The 20,687-nt window shown below is 48.4% G+C and overlaps 1 protein-coding gene across 4 annotated transcripts in view; it reads left to right on the forward strand.

The window, feature by feature from the left end:
- The window catches only part of REPS2 (RALBP1 associated Eps domain containing 2), a 1,083,293-nt gene that overhangs the window by 403,193 nt on the left and 659,413 nt on the right, over positions 1–20,687 (forward strand). For 3 of the 4 annotated variants that reach the window (XM_078658107.1, XM_078658105.1, XM_078658106.1), the window contains one exon: positions 17,624–17,714. In XM_078658107.1, coding sequence (XP_078514233.1) covers positions 17,624–17,714 — 91 coding nt within the window. The remainder of the gene's footprint in view (positions 1–17,623; positions 17,715–20,687) is intronic. The other variant, XM_078658103.1, reaches the window with a different exon arrangement.

Here is a 20,687-nt window from a genome sequence, read left to right on the forward strand (position 1 = left end):
GGTCCTCTAGGATTGTTAAACAATTCTTGAAAGGCTTGTTTCGGATGTATCCTCAGGTTCGCCCTACTCCGCCAATTTGGCAGCTCAATCTTGTCCTGGCTCAACTCATGAAAGCTCCGTTTGAGCCGGTGCCCAAGGCGGACTTGAAATTCCTGTCTTGGAAACTTGCCCTCCTCTTGGCTCTAACATCAGCGAGAAGAGTTAGTGGACTTCAAGCCCTCTCCATAGTGCATCCATTCCTTCAATTCAAAAAAAGATGTGCTTATCCTTCGCACCAATCCGAAATGTATTCTGAAGGTGCCGTCTGAGTTACACTTGAATGAACCTTTGATTTTAAAGTCTTTCTTTCCACGCCCTTCTACGCCTGCGGAACGCACATTACATTCTTTGGACTTTCAAAGATGCTTGAAATTCTACTTAGAACGCACACGACCCTTTCGAAAATCATCCCGATTGTTTGTGTCCTACAGCGCACCACGGAAGGGGTTTCCTTTGGCGAAGAGTGGCATTTCCCACTGGATCTCCAGTGCGATTCAATTCTGCCATCAGGAGGCGGGCAAGCCACTGGACAGAAAAGTCCGTGCACATTCCACAAGGTCTGTGGCATCGTCTGTGGCTCTTTTCTCTGGAGTCGCCATTAAGGACATATGCAGGGCAGCAACGTGGAGCAGTACTCATACCTTCACGAAACACTACTGCCTGGAGTCTGCAGTACGAGACGCCGCGGCTGTTGGTCAAGCAGTTCTACGGAATCTTTTTCATTGAGAGGTGAGCTTTCCTTACAATCCCTCTGTCCTGGTGAGCACATTTTGTTTCTTGTTTTGCTATGCTATAAGTATTGCTATATGGTTATGTGATGCCATGTATCTACAAAATGTGTCTTGGTGATTTACTGCTAGCTACTCTGATACAAAGCATGGGAATCTATTAAAGTTCTAATACTGGGGCAAGAAAACAAGTTACTTACCTGTAACTTTGGTTCCCCAGTATTGGTAACTTTCATAGATTCCCATGCGCCCACCCTCCTCCCCTGGGAAAGCTCAGTCTTTTTACAGAGATAGTGGCGGTTTGCACAACGGCTACGAAAATCTGAGGCTCTGAGCTCTCTCAGGAAGGTTCTATGGGGTGAGGCTGCTCTGATTGGTCCTGACAAAAGTTTGGTCTCTTTTACACAAAGAGGGTGATAGGATACAAAATGAGATGAGGCCTAGGCCTATTTTTCTCTTTTGTTTCTATGGCTGTGATACTACCGAGGCTCCCATTCCGACGACGGGGAATGATACAAATCATGGGAATCTATGAAAGTTACCAATACTGGGGAACCAAAGTTTACAGGTAAGTAACTTGTTTTCTTCTTCATTCATTTATGGACAGCTGAGATTGCAATTTGGTCTTTTATAACAAGACCATGCAGACATGGCTACATTACTAAAATAGTGTCTTGACCTGCTATGGCCAATATCATGGTTTCTAGAGGACATCATCTGTGGAGATCCAACAAATATATTACCCACTTTGTACAAAACCCCTGGGACATTTGCTGTGATAAAACTAAAATTAAAGGAGTTTTGACCAGCGATAACCACTGTAGCACAGTTTAAAAGTTGTATTGCGGATTAGCTGCAAGTATTTTCTAGGTTACAGGATTACATAGAATTTGTCAACAAAAGAAATTATCTTTCTATCTAATATTATGTTATTAAGGTTTAAATGCGGCAGAAATATCTGGCAAATAATGCAATACGTCGCAGACTTCACTGGATGGATTTTCTGTCATCCACCTGACCAAGAATTGACATCACTGGATTTCCCATCATCCATCTACACAGAAACTGACATTTCTTTTTTCTTGTCAAAAACGTCTTTAAAAGAAGAAGCCAGGTAAGAGGGTTTCCTTTCCCATCACCCTTCTGCTCAGGAAGTGACATCACTGATTTTCTGAACCCTGCTCTTAATGACGGCTGCAGCACAGATGTGCCACAGCGCGCCAATGGCAGGCCTAAATGCACCCATCAGCGCTTTGAGTCAACCCAACAGCTGGAACTCTGGTTCTTCCCCTACCCACCGCTACCCTGCTGTGCTCCTCCATACACTCGACCACAGCCTCTGTTCTCCTCACTGCTGCCACACTGCACCAATCACAGAAGGAGCCTTTACATGTGTCTCCTGCAGATTCTTGTACACTCTCCCACACTGTACACCCACCACTCTCACACCAACACCATCCCACTTGCTCACCCCCACAAACCACAATCTGCTCATGCTCCCACACACCAAACATCAGCCACGCAACATGCCACACTCACATGCGTGCTCCTCAGCACCCACTCGCTCACCAAATACGCATTGGAGATATGGGATCTACTGGACGGTTATGCTCTAGACCTGCTCTTCCTCTCAGAAACATGGCTACACCCATTCTCTGAACCAGACATCGTTAGAGCCATTCCCGCTGGCTTCAAGCTCTCCAGACAAGACCATCAGCACAAGCCCAGAGGTAGAGTTGCTATCATATACAAAGATACCATCAGCTGCACAACCTACAAAGACACCCCCACCAGCTACATGGAACACCTCATGTTGAAGATATGTATTACAGCTAACCTTTCCACAGTGGAACCCTCTTATACAGACCACCAGGACCCCGCAACAATTTCACCATTAACATCACAGACTTAGTCACACCCCTCATCATCAACGCCAGCACCTTATTCCTCCTCAGAGACCCTAACTTTCACCTAGAAGACCACACCAACCCAAACTCTATGGCTCTTCTACAAAAGCCTCACCCAGTAGGTTACCAAACCCACCCACACCGCCGGACACCTATTGGGCCTAATTTTCTCTGCTTTATCAAGATCCGCATCGCCAAGCCAGCAACTATGACCTGGACAGACCACGCCCTCATCAGTTTTAGCATACCAACCCTGCACCCCCACAGACCTATCTCCAACTAGAACTGCCCATGGCAGATGGAAAAACATCACAAAAGAGGAGTAGGCTTTCGCCTTCTCTGCGTACCCGTCCTAGCACACCAGCAATTTGCTGAAAGACATCAAGAACCTCAATAGCTGGGTCACAGCTTGCACTGACACCCTGGATTACCTCAAAAGCAACCCAACCCCAAGAGCCTGAGCATAGGGCGGCTGGTACACAGAGTAACTCAGGCTAACGAAACAACACTGCGAACAACTGGAGCGCAAATGTAGAACAAGTAAGGACACCACCGATAAAGACATCTTCAAATCAGCCCTAAGACCATCAGCAGATATGGAACACCAGGCGCACAGCTCTTGCAGACTGCACTAACGCTGGCACTGACAGCAGCAAGTAACTGTTCACCATTATCAAAGATTTCACCGCACCTCCTGCCTCCTCCAGCAATATCACCCCTTTACGGGACCTTTGCAACAAGCTTTCAGAATTTTTATGCAACGAGACCACCTCCATATGCAGCAACTTTGACCCCTAACTGGACCTCCACAACGTTGCAACTCAACTTCCCATCACTCATGACTGCAGAATGAACCCTGAACTCTTAGCCCATCATCAGCACCATCGAAATCGCTGCCACATGAGGATCATTCACTCAGGGGCCCTATCTGACCTGTGCCCCCACTGTGCCTTCACCAAAGGACTCCTAACATTCAACAAAGCACTAATACCATCATCAATGCTTCCATTGACTCACTCACATTCCCAGACACCTGGAAAGATGCCACCATCACAAACCTGCTCAAGAAACCATCCACTGACTCAGCCACACTTTCCACTACAAGCCCATCTCCCTTCTACCATACCAGGCGAAGGTTTTAGAGAAGCTAGTCAACCGATTCCTCACCGACCACCTAAGGAAACCACAAGCTCCTCGATGTCACGCAGTCCCGCTTCTGGCCCAACCACAGTACAGAAACAGCACTCATTGCTGCCAAAGAGGCCATCCGCATGATATATATTAACTTTATGACACTTTCCCAGCAAAAGCCAGAGACACTGAATGTATGAGGGCCTGGTTTGATTATTCATAGAATAGTGTGGGGGCTGATGAACTTTAGACCCATTGAGTCGGAGGAGATCACTGAGTTAGTCTCTTCAGTGAAGTCAGGATCACCGATGGATCCAGCTTCCTCACCATTGTGGAAAGAGGCAGGGAAGTGGTTAACCCAGTTTTGGGTGAACTGTAGAACTGCTACCTGTTGTTAAGTCAGGTTTCCGGGTTCTGGAAGCATGCGGTGGTAGTGCCATTGTAAAAAACATTATTGGATGTCACCAAACCAGAAAATTACCGTCGGGCTTCTCTATTGCCGACCTTCTCCAAGATAACAGATACATTTGTTAATAAACAGCTCTCGAGTTTCTTAGACAGCCATAACCTGCTGCATAGGTATACAGTGTTGAATCAGCCGTGTTATTGGCAGGAGAGGCTGTTCGTCAGATTCTGGACACTGGTGATTCCGCAGTGCTGCTGTTATAGGATCTTAGTGGTGCGTTCGATTCTGTACCCCCTAACATCCTGTTTGAGAGGCTCTGGAACTGTGGTGTGGGACACAAAGCATTGAGCTGGATCGCTTCGTTTTTGCAAGGCAGGACCTTTCAAGTGTCATCCGTTAGAAGGGTTCCCAGTGAAACAAGGTGTGCCGCAGAGCTCTTCTTTGAGACCACCTTTGTTTAATGTGTACATGCAACCGCTGGAGGATGTCTTTGGGGGCCATGGATGTGCCATTTTTTCATATGTGGATGACACGCAGCTTATCATCACATTGTCAAAGAATACGGCAACCTGAATTGTCTCATGCTCAATGCTGGGAAGACCGAGGTTCTGACCTTAGGCAATCAAGCAAACATCTGGTCCACTTCATGGTGGCGTCAGGACCTGGGCTCAGCTACTGCACCTGAACCTAAAGTCAAGAATCTTGGTGTTTGGCTTGATGATAAGATGTCTTTTGACAGTCTAGTCACTGTAGTGGCAGGAAAATGCTTTGGACTGCTCCAAGATGCTGAGTAAAAATCTTGTGTCTATTGACAGAGTCGGCAAAAAAAAACGATTATCCAGGCACTGGTCATATCAAGACTAGATTATTGCAATATTCTGTATCTTGGAGTCACTCAGGGATAGATCAAAAGACTTCAGAGAGTGAAAAATTCTATGGTACGCCTTGCTCCGAATTTGCCAGGGCGTTTGACTTTTGGGGCCATGCTTAGAAAATGACATTGACTGACAGTTAATTAGAGATCCTTTTAATACATTCTGCTACTGTCACAAAACTTTTGCTAACAAAGGGCTGGGATATCTTCAGTCGCTAGTAAAGCCATATGTCCCCTCAGGGAATCTAAGATCAGCAGGGGAGTTGCTGGCGATTTGTTCCAAAGGTAAAGAAAGTGTGCTCGGTAGGAGCTCTTTTAGCTACCCAGCGCCATAGCTGTGGAATGCCTTGCCCTTATCAGTTCATCCGGTGCAATCGGAAGATTTGTTTAAGAAGCCACTTTTAACTTGTTTTTTTAGATCAGGATGCTCGAGAATTTGAAAGTGATAGGCAGTGTGCAGAGACCTGCTTCCAGTGCTGGAACACCTTCGTGCTGTATTGTCTTCCCCCTCCCTATTGCTCCACCTCCAGCGTTCGCTACCGTGGAGGTTTGTTAGCAACCCTATGATAAAGCATTACACAGCTTACTGTGTGTGAGGGCAGTTTGACACCTGGCTATCTCCCCCAGTACCCAATAGATCATAGCGATCTGGTTTTTATGAGTCTTACTTCTTTGGTGTGTGTTTAGGTCATCACAGGAGGTCGAAGTGGGATATATATTCCTCCTACCCCTTACTCTTTTCTGTGGTGAGTCAAGAGTATGCCTGACCTGTAGAGGATCCCGCGAGGCGACGATAACAAGATGGCGGCCGTGGATCGCCCAACACCCCTCTGACTCTCTGACTCGCACTGCAGAGTAGCCCACTGTGGGACCAAGTGCAAAAAGACCTGAAGGCGTGAACCTGATGAGCAAGGCCTCTCCCAACCTGGCGGACCCTGTAGGAGGCATCTGGGCAGGGACTGCTGCTGCTCGCAACTGCCTAGAGAGCAATAGAGCCGAAGGAGACCGGGGGTGCGGACATGTGGGGGCAGCCAAGAGAGGAGATGAGATCTGACACACCTTGGGCCCTGAACCACCCGACAGCGGCAACTCACCTGAGACTCAACTGGGCGACTGAGCTCCAACTGTATCCTCACAAGGGAGGACAACGGAGATGATGGGAGAACTGTGACGCAGGCTGACATAAAGCTGCCCGCCACTGGGAAGGTAAAAGTGGAGACTGCTGCTGACTTCTGACTCCTAGTGGGGAAGACAAAAAAGTGTGCAGCAGTTCAGCGAACATAGCGGTCACTCCATACCCGGGGGTACTGCATTGACTATGACGTCACACTGCTGCTTTGTATCTGAGCCCGAGAGTGGTGAGTGCCATACCTCCAGAGCCCCTATTGAGGGACAAGTCGCGGTGATGCCCTTGCTTAATGGAGACTTGGGAGAATAGACTGAACATAAAGATGAGCGTAAAATTGGCCCAGGGGGGGAATATTCGCTTTCACTTTGGCCTAATACCTGAGCCTGTATCTTTGGTGGAGTGGTGCATTGTGCCCCATCTCCAAGTGCTGTTGAGCGCTGACGCTTGGGGATGCACTTGCACCCATGGGGCTCGCTGCATGGGCTGCTAGAGCCTTCCATTGACACCTGAGAGCCCGCAGCGACGTGTGGAAGCCACGGAGAACCTTGGCCCAGCAGGCCACAAAGACTGTGTTGCATACTTCCTAGCACAGACCAAAGGGGCGGCCCATGAGGTGCCCATACTGTCCAGTCTGATCTGCACAGAGAGCGCTCTCTTGTGGCCCACTGCAAGGCCTAGACACCAACACGAAGAGGACTCTGAGCGCCATCCTAACCTTTCTCCCTCTGCATCTTGGCAACTGGATGGGGTGGCCCTGGTATCACCACAACCGCTTTTACCATACGGGGACACCAGTAAACTCATGTCGAGGAGACGGGCATCTTCCAAGCACTTCCCTTCACCTGTCTCCAATTCTCTACCATGGGTAAAGCTACCAGAAAGAAGGACCTAGACACGGAAGGCCTGATCATGAATGTTCCTGCTGAAAGTGTATTTGCGGACACGGTGACAGCACCTGAGGTGGTACCCCCTGAGGAGCCCCACCCTACAATACATCCTTCTGACAATCACCACATTCAGCGACGTCCTGGAAACAAAGATCGATACACTAGGGGCGGACCTGCGCATCCTGAAAGATGACCACCGGTGCCTAGCGGAAAGGGTCACGAAAATGGAGAGAACGATAATAGACATCCCTTCGGATATGGTAGCGATGAGTGATAAAGTCTGGGAAATAGAGCAGAAGATGTTGAAAAAGGATCACTGAAGAAAAATATCCTCATAATAGGACTACTGGAGGGCATACTGGGGAGAAACCTGTTGACTTACCTGGAGAGATGGGTGCGCGAGGAGGTTGCCGCAAAGGGCCTCTCTCCGTTTTGCAACCTGGAGGTGGCACACAGAGCTCCAACGCGCCACCCGCCACTGGGCACACCACCACAGCAGGTGGTGGCCAGGCTTTTACATTACAAAGACCTTGATCACATACTGGACCTGGCTTGGAAGAAAGGGGACTATAGAGTGGACAATGGCAAAATAATGATCTTTCCGGAAATCACGAAGGTGACTAACTGGTGGAGCCCACATTAGCATGGATATTAAGATCCACAAAATGAGGAAAAAGAGGAAGAGGTAGGTGTCCAAAATATTTTGCACCCCCACCTCCTCTGCCTTTGCCTCGTTTTGTAGTTTTAGTGTGTTCATGACAGGGAGGATGGAAAAGGAGCAGTACCTTTCTCCCCTTCTTATTTGTGTGATGGTATATTAAGACTAACAAAGGGAGTGACGTAGAGCACATCAAGGTCCAGCATACGTGCTCCAAATAATCTAATAAATGTATGTGGGATATGCAGTTACTAAAGAAGAATGAGTATCTATGTGGGTCAACAACTATTCTGTAGGGTACGCAGTGGGTGTGACCCTGCAAGAATAAAATGCCCTCACCCACCTGGTTAGGTGTCATGCTTCATCATAGGGTGTTTGCTCCTCGTCGGGCCAGCGCTGCAAGGCCCGATGGGCACCCTCAATGGGGGCTCTTTGCTGGAGATCTTCTTGTCTGCCGTTTGGTGATGTGCAGGTTTAGGGGCTTAAGGAGTAGATTGGTGTTGAGGTGTGAAGGTGTAAGGTTAAAAATAGGGAAAGAGGTACTTCTTAGTAAAAACTTTAATGAACAAGTTCTCTTACTTATATTAGAAATGTGTGGTGCTATCTATTAGACTTTAGTTATCTTAGATAGCTATAGGTCAACATGTTTGTAGCTTCCGTGTAGTCATAACAATGATCTATTAGCTATTCATCAGGACAAATATCAACCTAATATTCGTGAGATATGGGAGACTCAGGGACCCCTCTTCACATTCTGCAGACATGTCTATATCATTTTGCGTTACGCCACTAAGCCAGTGCCAGACTGGAAACCAAAATCAGCCCTGGCAAAACTGTTCTAACCAGCCCCACACCGCAGGAGGTGTCAAATAAAGTGGGGTCATGGGATCACTGAGAGGTCACATTACTCTTTATCTCTGGCACAGGCCTATCTCGAGCCCCAGGCAACGTATGGAGTTGGAAATTTGGCTCAACAAGGTGCCAGGAGCTACTGGCGTAACAAAACTTGAGGGTGCCTCCCGCCACAGTGCTTTGCTGAGGGGGTCCCCTAGACCTTGGGTCCCCCCCGCACTGCGGGGCTCTGCATTACGCCCCTGCCAGGAGCCTTAGGGGTTTTTCTCTGAAACTCGAAGAACCCTTGCTGGAGTGGCTGGACACCGCAGGCTGCAGATAGACAGAGCAGCTTGCCCTGCTTCGACAAGCTGAATCTAACATGGTGCTGGCTGGCTGCTAGGCGAGGAGAATTGGATGTCTGGCTTGAGGAGGCCACACTTGCCAGACCTGAAAGCAGAAACATACAAAGTACAGCGTGGGGAGTGACATTTCTGAGTGGGGGGAGCATACCTAAGCTGCTGCTCTAATATTCCTCTTGTCACCAAGGTCTGTGGCACAGGGGAAGACTGTGAGGCAGCAGTAAGGAAGGTTGGTGTGTAAGGGCCAGTGTGCCCGGGTGAAGGCAACTCTTTTGTGACTGCCTTGATCTGCATCTAAGATGAGGGTGACGGTTCAGGGGGAGAACACACAGAGTATTGGGGCAGTGTGAGCTAGATAACACCATAAAGAGGACCAGTTAGAAAAAAAAGGTCAGGGTTGAAAAGCAGGCATTTTTTAAATCTCTAGACACTACTTCCAGAAAAAAAGAAGAAAATAGGTGGTTTCCAGTAATTAATATGGCAACAAAAATGTGAACCTCGGCACAAGGAATCCTTCATTTTGGCATCGCTGTGTGAATTTCAAGGCACAATGAAAAACATCAAGAAAGAAGTCATTTTTTGGACGCCACACTTGCGTGTGTGGACACAAGGATCTCCAAGTTAAAGAGGTGGCAAATCACATCTCATGTCTTGAGACATCTGTCATAAGGCTAGAATCTGCTATTAAGATGCATAAAGAGTATGGATCCTGCCTGGGTCCTGCACAGAACCCCGACTTCTGGAGGTTACCATAGATGCTGCGAATGTCTTCCTTCTGAGTGCCCCGTCTTCACTGTTTAATGATGACACATTAGTCACGCCATCCAGAAGTTCTTTGAGGGAGAGGGCCTAGCTATGGGCTCACATCCACAGGTAACTGGCTGCAGGCCTAGAACCTCTACCTACACGATGTCCGAGTGAGTTCTCTGAAGATGACAGAGCGAAGTAGCCCCAGCAAAAACGATTTGATGGTACATGATGCCAATATCAGGTGAGATGCGACTCTGATTGGCAGCACGGTTTTGATAGTGCCAGACTCTGGCCAAGTCACGCAGGAGGTGTCACTAGCAGCATTTTAAAAGTGGACTACTAGAAGCTGTTAACTGAAGCATCCTTCTCGCGGCCCATATCTTACACATTTGAAGGCATGATAAATGTTGCCCATTGACGTCAAAGAGGTATTCCTGGATCCATGTCATTGTGAATTGGTGGAGAATATCAGGGATTGATTGTTCAGTTTACACATTTTATTTATTGTGCCCTTCTTTAAGCCAGTCATGATGCTGAGTGACCCACCTAAGCCTGTGCAGGGACATCCATTGATAAATATCCTTTTCAGATAACAGTAATTTTAGCTATGAGTATGAACTATTGATTGAGGTTGGTTTTGTTCATCCCCACCTTCCTTTTCTGCCCCACTCTCCTATCTGGGTTTTCATTTGAAGGGGGGAGTGTGATTGTGTTCCTGGGTTATGATCACAAAATAATTATTTTGTCCAGTTGGGAAATGTTATAAATTTTTTGAAATATGGTATGTGAAATCCTGTAACAAAATGTTTACTAACTCAAAATGTTGCAGCCAGTTCACAAGAATGCCTGCAATGTACTCCCATACGTATGTCTATGTTTGGATAAAATGTCCGACTTTTTTGGAATTATCATGTAAAAGTAATAGGCAGGCATGAATAAAATGCACAACTGCCTTTGCACTTACCGACCTTTTTTTTAAGTTCTTCATTGGGGATATGTTTTCCATGCAGTAAAGCCTCTTTCCCTACACCTGTGTAATTTTGGAGATGTTCTGTCCCTGTTACCACTCCGAATAGGGACTTGCTCAGGCCCTTTTCATTACTAAATCTCTGATTGTATTATGGGTTGGAATATACAAGCCAAAATGTGCAAATTCCAATAATGTACCTATCTAGGCAGGCAATCCGGTCTGCATCCCTCCCCTTCTAGCACGTTTGCTCAAAGTCATAAGTGATATTACATGATGCTGGTGTAGTTTTATGTGTCTAGATACATTTACAACCGTAACTTCATATTTTGTGAATTAAAAACGTGAATTTGCACTGGTATTTGCACACTTAGACTTTACTTAGGATGTGCAAACACCTCTGTAAATCGAGCCTTGTAAGACTATTATAACGTTTGAGCATCTGAGTAAATCAGGAAGATCATTGTCTTTAATTTTGTTGCTGATTGTATTTATTAGTTCGAGGCATGTGGGCTGCTGAATTCATATCTATAGCATAGATCGCGCCTAGTGTTGGGTCCGGATGATTGCACATTGTTGTCCTGGAAGAGTCTTCGAAGTATCACGAGATAGGTGGCTCCTCCCCTGGACTACAGTGCGCATGGGCATCGACTCCATCCTTAGATTGTTTTTTTCCGCCATTGGGTTCGGATGTGATTTCGTTAACTCCGGTTCGGAATCGATCAAAACAAACTATTTTCAGGCCAAAAGGCCTTTTTCGAACCGTCGGTATTGTTTGCGTTCGGTGCCCGACTTACTCCAACTCTTCGAGTCGGATATCCCGGGAGTCGTGTGACTTCGGGGATCGAGGCCCAGTCGACGCAGCAAGACTTTCGACGGCATGGAGCGGAGTCCGTTCAAGCACTGTCCTGTGTGTGGATCCAAATACCCACACATCGACGTCCACCCGGTTTGCAACAAATGCCTGTCGCCGGACCACGACGAGGCCAACTGTATGGCCTGTTCCAGGTTTCGTTCGAAGAAAACCATCAAGCTTCGGCGTGCGGCGCGCCTCAAGGCCCGGCGATCGGCTCCAGCACCAGTGGACATCTTCGTCAATGAAGAAGCGGACGAGCAGCAAGTTCAACTTCAAGTTTCACCTCCATCGGTGGTCGTCGAGTCCGACTACGAAGCGGACGCCGAAGGCCAAGACGTGGAGTAAGTCGTCGACGAGGTAGGAGACGACGAAGAGGCCTACGGGGCCATGGAAGATAGCTCGGAGGAAGAGCTATACCCCGTTCGTACTTTTACTAAGGCTCAGGTCGAGGGATCGCCACATGGCCTTACCTGAGACCTTACACCAAAATCCACGGCCCCGCCTTCCGGCCTGGCCACGGACACTTCAGCGGAGCCGCCATTGTCAAAATCGAAACCGAAACTGAAACCATCGGTGTCGACGAAGACAAAGATGGCCGAGACGCCATCGAAACCGAAGACGTCTGCTCCCCAATCGACGCCGTCGTCTTCGGAGGCCTCAAAGCCAAAGAAGGATGTCGGCCCCTCAACGGCGCCGAGAGTGGTCAAGGAGCCCAGCTCACGAAAGGCCGTCGACCCGGTGTCGAGCAAGGCAGTCGACCCGAAGCCCAGGAAGGCAGTCGAGGCCGCTCAGGACAAGACAGTCGAGCCGAAAGCCAAGAGGCCTGTCGACACTAAGGCTACCAAGGGCGCGAACCCAAAGTCTGGGACTCCGACGCCAAAGGTCAAGGTTGCCGATCCAAAGTCATTGGCGCCAACGTCGGAGGCCGTGGTCAAAGATCGCAGCGCACCACCGAAAGATGCTCCTGCGCCTCGATCGGAGACACAGAAGGCGTCGACGCTCGGGTCTTCCCCTGGAGGGGGACCGAGGCCATCGGTCGGGTCGACGAAACCATCCGCTTCCTTTACGAAGCAGGTCTCGGACTCCCTCAAACGCCTTAAGGACAGGGCTTCTGCGTCGGAACCGAAGGCATCTTCCACAGCGAAGAAAGCTGTCCAAACGCCACAGGCTTCGACGCCGATCCTCTTCACGTTACCACCTAAGGTGGCGCCGAAGGCCTTTGCTCCACGGTCGGTGCCCACGGACCTGGTGGTGTCGAAGTCGACTCCCCCGGCAGGGGGTTTGAAGCGTCGACCACACTCTTTGTCAGAGCAGTCGGAGCAGTATATCGATGCCGACACCGGGAAACTGACGCTTTTGAAGAGGAAAATTACGGCGTCACAGCCCTTGGAGTCATTTAAGATTCCTCTAAAGCGCAAAAAACCTGCAGAGGACACACCTGTCTTAGTTGAGCCGAGAGTTCGACAGACTGTAAGGGGTGCAACACCCTCACCCACCTATTCTGATGGAGAAGATGGGGAGGAGCAGGACGAGGAGTACAATTTTCCAACCAACACGGAGCCTGATGAGCAACAGGACTCATGGGTGGAGGCAGGTGATCAAGGGGATCAGCAGGCAAACCTTGACCCTCAGGTGTTCAACGTCAAGACGTCTCCCACTGAGGATTCAACTGCATTTCATGCTTTGATTGAGAGGGCAGCTAAGAACCATGATGTTGATATGCATGCTGACCATGTGGAGGCTGACTTCCTTTTTGACACTTTCTCCACTGCTGAAAAAACTGTGAAAACTCTTCCCATGCTAAAGGGGGTCCTCAGGCATGCTGCGGACATTTTTAAGGAGTCAACAAGGTCAAGGGTTGTTAACCCTCGGATTGAGAAGAAATACAGACCGGCACCTGGCGATCCAACATACATAAGGGACCAGTTGCCGTTGGACTCTTTGGTGGTCTCTAATGCTCGCAAACGGGCAAACTACGGGTGAAGCTCCTCCCCCAGACAAAGAGTCAAAAGTGCTGGAGGCGTCAGGGAAAAGAGTAGCAGCTCAGGCAGCCAACATCTGGCACATCTCAAACACGCAGGCACTATTGGCCAGATACGACAGGGCACATTATGACACCCTAGAGACCCTGTTGCAACACCTGCCAGAACAGTTCAAGGAGGGAGCTGAGATGCTTGTCCAAGAGGGCAAGCTCATTTCCAATGCTGCTATAAAGTGTGCTCTTGACGTTGCTGATACAGCAGCAAGGGCAATCAACCCTAGCGTGATGTTGAGGCGTCAGGCTTGGCTCCGAATTTCCGGATTCAAGCCTGAGATACAGACGACCATCCTCAACCAGCCGGTGAACCCAGACAGGTTATTTGGTCCAGAGGTAGATACCACCCTGGAAAAGATTAAAAAGGATACTGAGACTGCCAAGTCCATGGGGGCTCTCCAGTCCCAGCAGTTTCGAGGAAACACTTTTCGTCGCTCAGGCAATCAAGGTGTTACCAGAGGCCAGATGTCACAGCAGACGCAGTTCAACAAAGGTGGGGCGCAGTCATCCTACCCCAAGCAGAGTAGCGGAGGATACCGGGGAAACAGCTCCAAGGGCTGAGGCAGAGGCAACAACAGTTCCCGTTCCTCTGCCACCAACAAACAGTGACTCCCTGTCACTGCCCCCCTACCATCCAACACCTGTCGGGGGGAGACTCCAGCGGTTCCTGTCAGTGTGGAATTCCATCACCACGGACAGGTGGGTCAGGCAACTTATCCAGTTCGGCTATTGTTTAGAGCTAACTGCCGCTCCACCCACCATGCCCCCAAAACACCGTCCTATGTCACAAGAGCATTTGCACTTATTACAGCAGGAGGTTCTTGCCATGCTGCAAAAAGGCGCAATAGAGCTCGTGCCAGTGGAGGAAGAAGGCACAGGAGTATATTCCCTGTACTTCTTAAACCCGTAAAAGGACGGGTCACTCAGACCGATTCTAGACCTACGGCCCCTGAAACAGTACATTCTCTCAGAACACTTCCACATGCTAACACTGCAACAGGTTCTTCCATTGCTAAACCAGGGAGACTTCCTCGCAACCTTAGACCTCAAGGATGCTTACTTTCACATCCCACTCCACCCCTCCCACAGAAAATACCTCAGGTTCACCATCCAAAACAGGCATTACCAATTCAAGGTCCTTCCTTTCGGGGTGACCACAGCCCCCAGAGTGTTCACGAAATGTCTGGCGACAGTGGCGGCGCACCTCAGGAGACAGAACGTCCATGTCTACCCTTACCTGGACGACTGGCTTGTTCAAGCAAAGTCAGCCCAGCAGTGCGCGGCCGACATGTCCCACACTATTCGCCTTCTTCACAGTCTGGGATTTTCACTAAACTATCCAAAGTCGCACCTCCAGCCAGCCCATGTGCGGCAGTATTTGGGCGCAACGATAGACACTTTGGCGGCTACGGCTCAGCCAAACCCAGTGAGGATAGGCAACATCCAGTCGCTAATCCTGAAGTTCAGACCACAAAACTCACTTCCTGCGAGAGTGTTCATGCAGTTGATAGGCATGATGGCCTCCTGCATCTTCATAGTCCCGCACGCGAGACTGCATATGCGTCCGCTTCAAGAGAGCTTGGCACGTCAGTGGAATCAGGCTCACGGCCAATTGAAAGACCTAGTGTTGGTGACCGGTCGGGCATACAGCTCTCTGCATTGGTGGAATCCACACAACCTTTGCAAGGGCCGACCGTTTCAAGAGCCTGTGCCACAGATTATCCTGACGACGGACGCATCTCTCCAGGGGTGGGGAGTTCATGTGCTCCACTACACGGTGCAGGGACTATGGACGACGCAGCAAAAGAAGATGCACATCAACTACCTAGAACTGATGGCAATCTTCATGGCGCTCAAGTCATTCAAAGTACATCTGTGCAACAAAGTCGTGTTGATCCGGACGGACAACATGACGGCCATGTACTACATCCAAAAGCAGGGAGGTACACACTCTCCACAGTTGTCTCATCTGGCTCAGAGCATGTGGAAGTGGGCCATTCAGAGGAACATCTTCCTCATGGCGGAACACCTCCCGGGCAAAGACAATCAGATGGCAGATCTGCTCAGCAGGTACAGTCACCAGATGCACGAGTGGGAGTTACATCCATCATTACTTCGCCCGTACTTCCAGCAGTGGGGTCATCCAGAGATAGACCTGTTTGCCACAAGGGAAAACGCAAAATGCCAAAGCTTTGCCGCCAGGTTCCCTCACCCACAGTCGCAGGGCAATGCGATATGGATGAACTGGTCAGGCAGATTTGCGTACGCTTTTCCACCAGCACCTCTCATCCCGCTGGTGGCAAGAAAGCTCAAGCAACACTCGATGACGCTCATCCTGGTTGCTCCAACGTGGGCACGCCAACCATGGTACACCACGTTTCTAGAACTCTCCGTGGTGCCGCATCAAAGGCTGCGCCTCACACCCAGGCTCTTGACGCACAACCATGGCGACATTCAGCATCCAGATCCGCAACAGCTCAATCTGGCGATCTGGCTCCTGAGGTCTTAGAGTTTGGCTACCTTAATCTGCATCCTGAATGCATGGACATCATCCGGGAGGCAAGAAAGCCCACTACCCGAGCTTGCTATGCAGCGAAATGGAAGCGGTTCGTCATTTACTGTACTGACCACAATATCAACCCGCTAGATGCATCCATTCCTGATATCATCTGCTATTTGTTACATCTTTACAAATGCAATCTAGCATATGCTTCCATTAGGATACACTTATCCGCCATAGCGGCTTATCTCCAAAACAGGCAGCATCTCTCCGTTTTCAGAGTGCCGGCCATTAAAGCCTTCCTGGAAGGGCTGAAGCGCGTCATCCCTCCCAGGACACCGCCAGCTCCTGTGTGGAACCTCAACGTGGTCCTCACCAGGTTGATGGGCCCACCTTTTGAGCCTCTCCATTCCTGTGAGATTCAATTCTTAACATGGAAAGTGGCTTTTCTCATTGCCATTACTTCTCTACGGCGAGTTAGTGAGCTGCAGGCGCTCACTGTACAAGAGCCATTTATTCAAATTCATTCCAACAGGGTTGTGCTGCGCACTAACCCTAAGTTTCTTCCGAAGGTGGTGTCGCAGTTTCATGTCAATCAAACCATCGAACTGCCCGCATTCTTTCCAAACCCTGAGACAGTAGCCGAAAGAATGCTCCACACACTTGATGTCAAAAGAGCGTTAATGTACTACATTGACAGAACAAAAGATTTCAGAAAGACACAACAGCTCTTTGTTGCCTTCTCGGCAACCCCATTTCCAAAGCAGGAATAGCCAGATGGATCGTTAAGTGCATTCAGATTTGCTATCACAAAGCTAAGCACACTTTAACGGTCCCCCCAGGGCCCACTCCACTCGCAAGTTGGGGGCCTCCATGGCGTTCCTAGGCAATATTCCTTTGGAGGACATTTGTAGAGCAGCCACATGATCTACACCACATACGTTCACTAAACATTACTGTGTAGACGTGCATTCCAAACAGCAGGCAGCTGTAGGACAGGCTGTTCTTAGAACACTTTTTCAAACTTCTGCAACTGGCACGGGCAGCCGCCGCTAGTGGAGGGACCGCTATGTATTCTATGCTATAGATATGAATTCAGCAGCCCACATGCCTCGAACTGAATATGCTACTTACCAGTATGCATCTGTTCTTGGCATGTAGGGCTGCTGACATTCATATCGCCCGCCCTCCTCCCCGGCGCCCGTAGCGGTTGCAGACTTCTTCTTCTTACACTTACTCTTAGACATGGTCATCGTTTACACTACTGCACTCCATCTTTGCCACAATGGCTAAAACAATCTAAGGATGGAGTCGATGCCCATGCGCACTGTAGTCCAGGGGAGGAGCCACCTATCTCGTGATACTTCGAAGACTCTTCCAGGACAACAATGTGCAATCATCCGGACCCAACACTAGGCGGCGATCTATGCTATAGATATGAATGTCAGCAGCCCTACATGCCAAGAACAGATGCATACTGGTAAGTAGCATATTCATTTCCCTACTGCTTGTACTTCTCTTAACTTGGTTTATCTTATGCAAATCTTCTTTGGTTTCTCACAGCAGGAAACAGACTCTCCCCCTTTGTCTCCGGTCAGTTCCTCGCCTCCTTCTCCCAGCAGTTACCTGAGAACACACCTGCCTTACGGTTATGGTAAGTCATGGAGTGCAGCTGACCATGCGGGTAAATTCAGGTCATTATATTCACATCAGTGCCACGCACTTCAAACCATCACCTCACTTCCGGAATTTCAAATGGCCCTCCAGACCTGGTTGTTCGAATTAGCCTCCAGGACCTGCAAGCGCCTGGATACCCTCTCGGGTGATTAGCCATGCTTTATAAATCCTGATTGATTGATTGACTTGGAGGAAAGTCCCTTATTGTTCTGAATTTTGTTTGATGTATTATTTGGTGTTCATGGACAACGTTGGTCTAAATTGTAATGCAGAGGAATAGTAAAGCACTGTGTCCCTATTAACTTTTGAAAATCATGTGGATAATATTTGCTTCTGTTTTGATCCCTGAATGCCAGCTTGGGTAGCTGCTTAAATTGCACTACATTAGCTATTTGTGCAGCGCGGATCTCATTAATACTCAAGTTCTTTAGCATCCCCATTATTAGGTCGAGCCTAGAGCAGCTCGACTTTTAGTAAGGGGGTTTTCAAAGTGCTACCAGAGGCTTTTGCTGGCCTCAAGCTGGCAGTAGCGTGCACGTGCGCAGCCGCCATCTGTCTTTTCTCCGTCACTGGTAATTAAGTGCATTGCGATCACTTTCACTTTCGGTGCCCGCGCGGCCAATGCTTTGCGTGCGCCCTTTTTTTTTTCCTTTGTGCACGCATACACAACTCCCGATCGCAGCACTTTCTTGCGCACATTTGCTTTTTTGTTGCTAGAGTGCTGCCACCCACTCGGTTCTCGCCGCAGCCCATGCTCACGCCTCGTCGGTGCATTGCTACCACATTGAGCCTTCCTCTTACTGCGCGAGCCTGTGCGTGGGGGCCCACGGGCAGCATCCGCACTGCAGAGAGCGAGCCAGGGTAGATCCGGTTGCAGCCACTCCTGTGTGGACACTGCCCCTATTTCGGTGCGCCTGCTGTTAGCGACTCAAATTGGACCTTTGCGCCAACATGACGCTTGTAAAAACGATAAGTATTTTTTTGACGCCTTCTCCACTTTACGTTTCCAGCTTTCATCCTGTGGCGGATGCGTGTTAAAATGCAGCAGCGTGCTGCATTATGTTCGAGGAAGTCTTTATCTCCATATTTCCATATTATCAGAAGTAGGTGATTCCCCACTGCCTCATCTAGATTACAGTCACTTATTGCCCAAAACATCCACATCATATATGACGCAGCTGTCATGCTTCACCCGTCACTACCCCAAATCATCAATTCAACGACCCTCATATTTCAACACACCATGCAGTAGATTCATGCCCTTCCATCGCTCAACGTATGGCCGTTACTTAACACTTCCACTGGTTCGTAAAATTGACACCCCCCCTTGCAAACCTTGCTGTGTCGATTTGCATGAATTCACTGATTCACCCACCCGAACCTTCGCTGGTTTAGTCTTATTCTTGGTATCACAATACTGCTTGGTTTTGTCATGTGTGTTCTTGACCCTTTCCGTTAACTAGGTACACATTGAAAAATTCCAATAAAAGTGTCGTTTTATTCTTCCAACCAGTGAAGCAGTACCGAATGTGATCACAGCCTGCCCTCTTACCACTCCCTGCTCAGCCCTCCCACTACGGAATCCCCACACATTACCAAAAACTTTCCATTCCTAACATTCCGCATCCTCCAAGCCACCACAACACTCCTGTTATGCCAGAAATGCTGTGGAAGCTGTTCCTTAAGACCATGGACGTCAGTTAGGGTTTGCACATGTGTTCTCTTTGTCTGCCCTTGTACCTGTTGTTTTAGGGGCATAAAGGCAGTGGCAGAAACAAAGTGCTCTGGATTCTGAGTCACATTTTATTTGCATTCCGTGTCTTGCTCTAGTCTTTATAGAACATAACAGAAAGTCGAGGGGCTAAGGGCATCCCAAAGGATCACCCCCGTACTGTTTTTGGTGGTCAAAATGATTGTTATATCAAATACATGGGTATTGTCCACTCGTTTTGGAAAAGCAGTGAATATATTCGTATGAAAAGATAAGATTTTCATCCTATAGATAACACCACATTTTCCATAAACTCAAAAATAGTTTCTGCACAGGGGTGACTGTTATGGACAGGAAATAGTTGTAATTCATATTTTTAATTCAATGTCCTTCATAACTTATGATAGGTGACGGATTGTGACATCTTCATTTGTGACCAATAAAAAAGGTGTAGAGGTTTTATTTTTTAAGATAAAAAAATCTTTCAAGATTACACCTTTCACTTCTTGATATGTCTTACTAACCCCTTTACTGCTGGGATTCCTTTAGACTTTCGAGATAGAAATGTTCAAGACTTTAACCAAACCCCACAATAGTCTTACATTGACCAAGGCATTCGAAGTCCAGTTTTAAAAGTTTTTACAGTGACTCACCTGGAGAATAATCTTTCAGTTTCTTTGCTAGTTGACCTTCAAAGCCGTCCTGATTTCCCACGAGCCAAGAACAACTTTTAATGTTTCAGCAGACTGACTAATATCCAGTGGTTTGATGTTATTATCTTTGCACTTTGCTTCAAGCGTTCGGATGTCTGTGGGGTTTGTTTGGCACTGTATAAGTGATTGGTGATTTAAGCTTAAATAAAACTATTCTTCTGAGACTTAAACATAGCCATCGATTTTCCAGGTAGCCAAGGGTATTGGATATGACATCCCAAACAATTTCAGTGATATCCAGAGTTAACTTGCCTTAAAACCCTCAACACCACTGTACTTGCTGCTGAGGGACTAGTTAGGGTGTGTACAGCATATGTGATTGGCATACTACATAGAAACTGAAGAGGGTATGCATACTAGAGGAACTTTCCGGCAGTCTGGGCCAACTGCTAGCTTTAGTTGCATGTAACAGGGCATAGCTTGGGCAATATTAACCCATACTTTTGAGTATGGTGGCAAACTTTTCCTCCATCTGCCACACTGGAGAGACTTTTAGCAAATCAAACAAGCATTGGCATAGCCAATA

The sequence above is a fragment of the Lissotriton helveticus genome, chromosome 8 (assembly GCF_964261635.1).
Source record: "Lissotriton helveticus chromosome 8, aLisHel1.1, whole genome shotgun sequence".
Taxonomy (NCBI): Eukaryota; Metazoa; Chordata; class Amphibia; order Caudata; family Salamandridae; genus Lissotriton; species Lissotriton helveticus.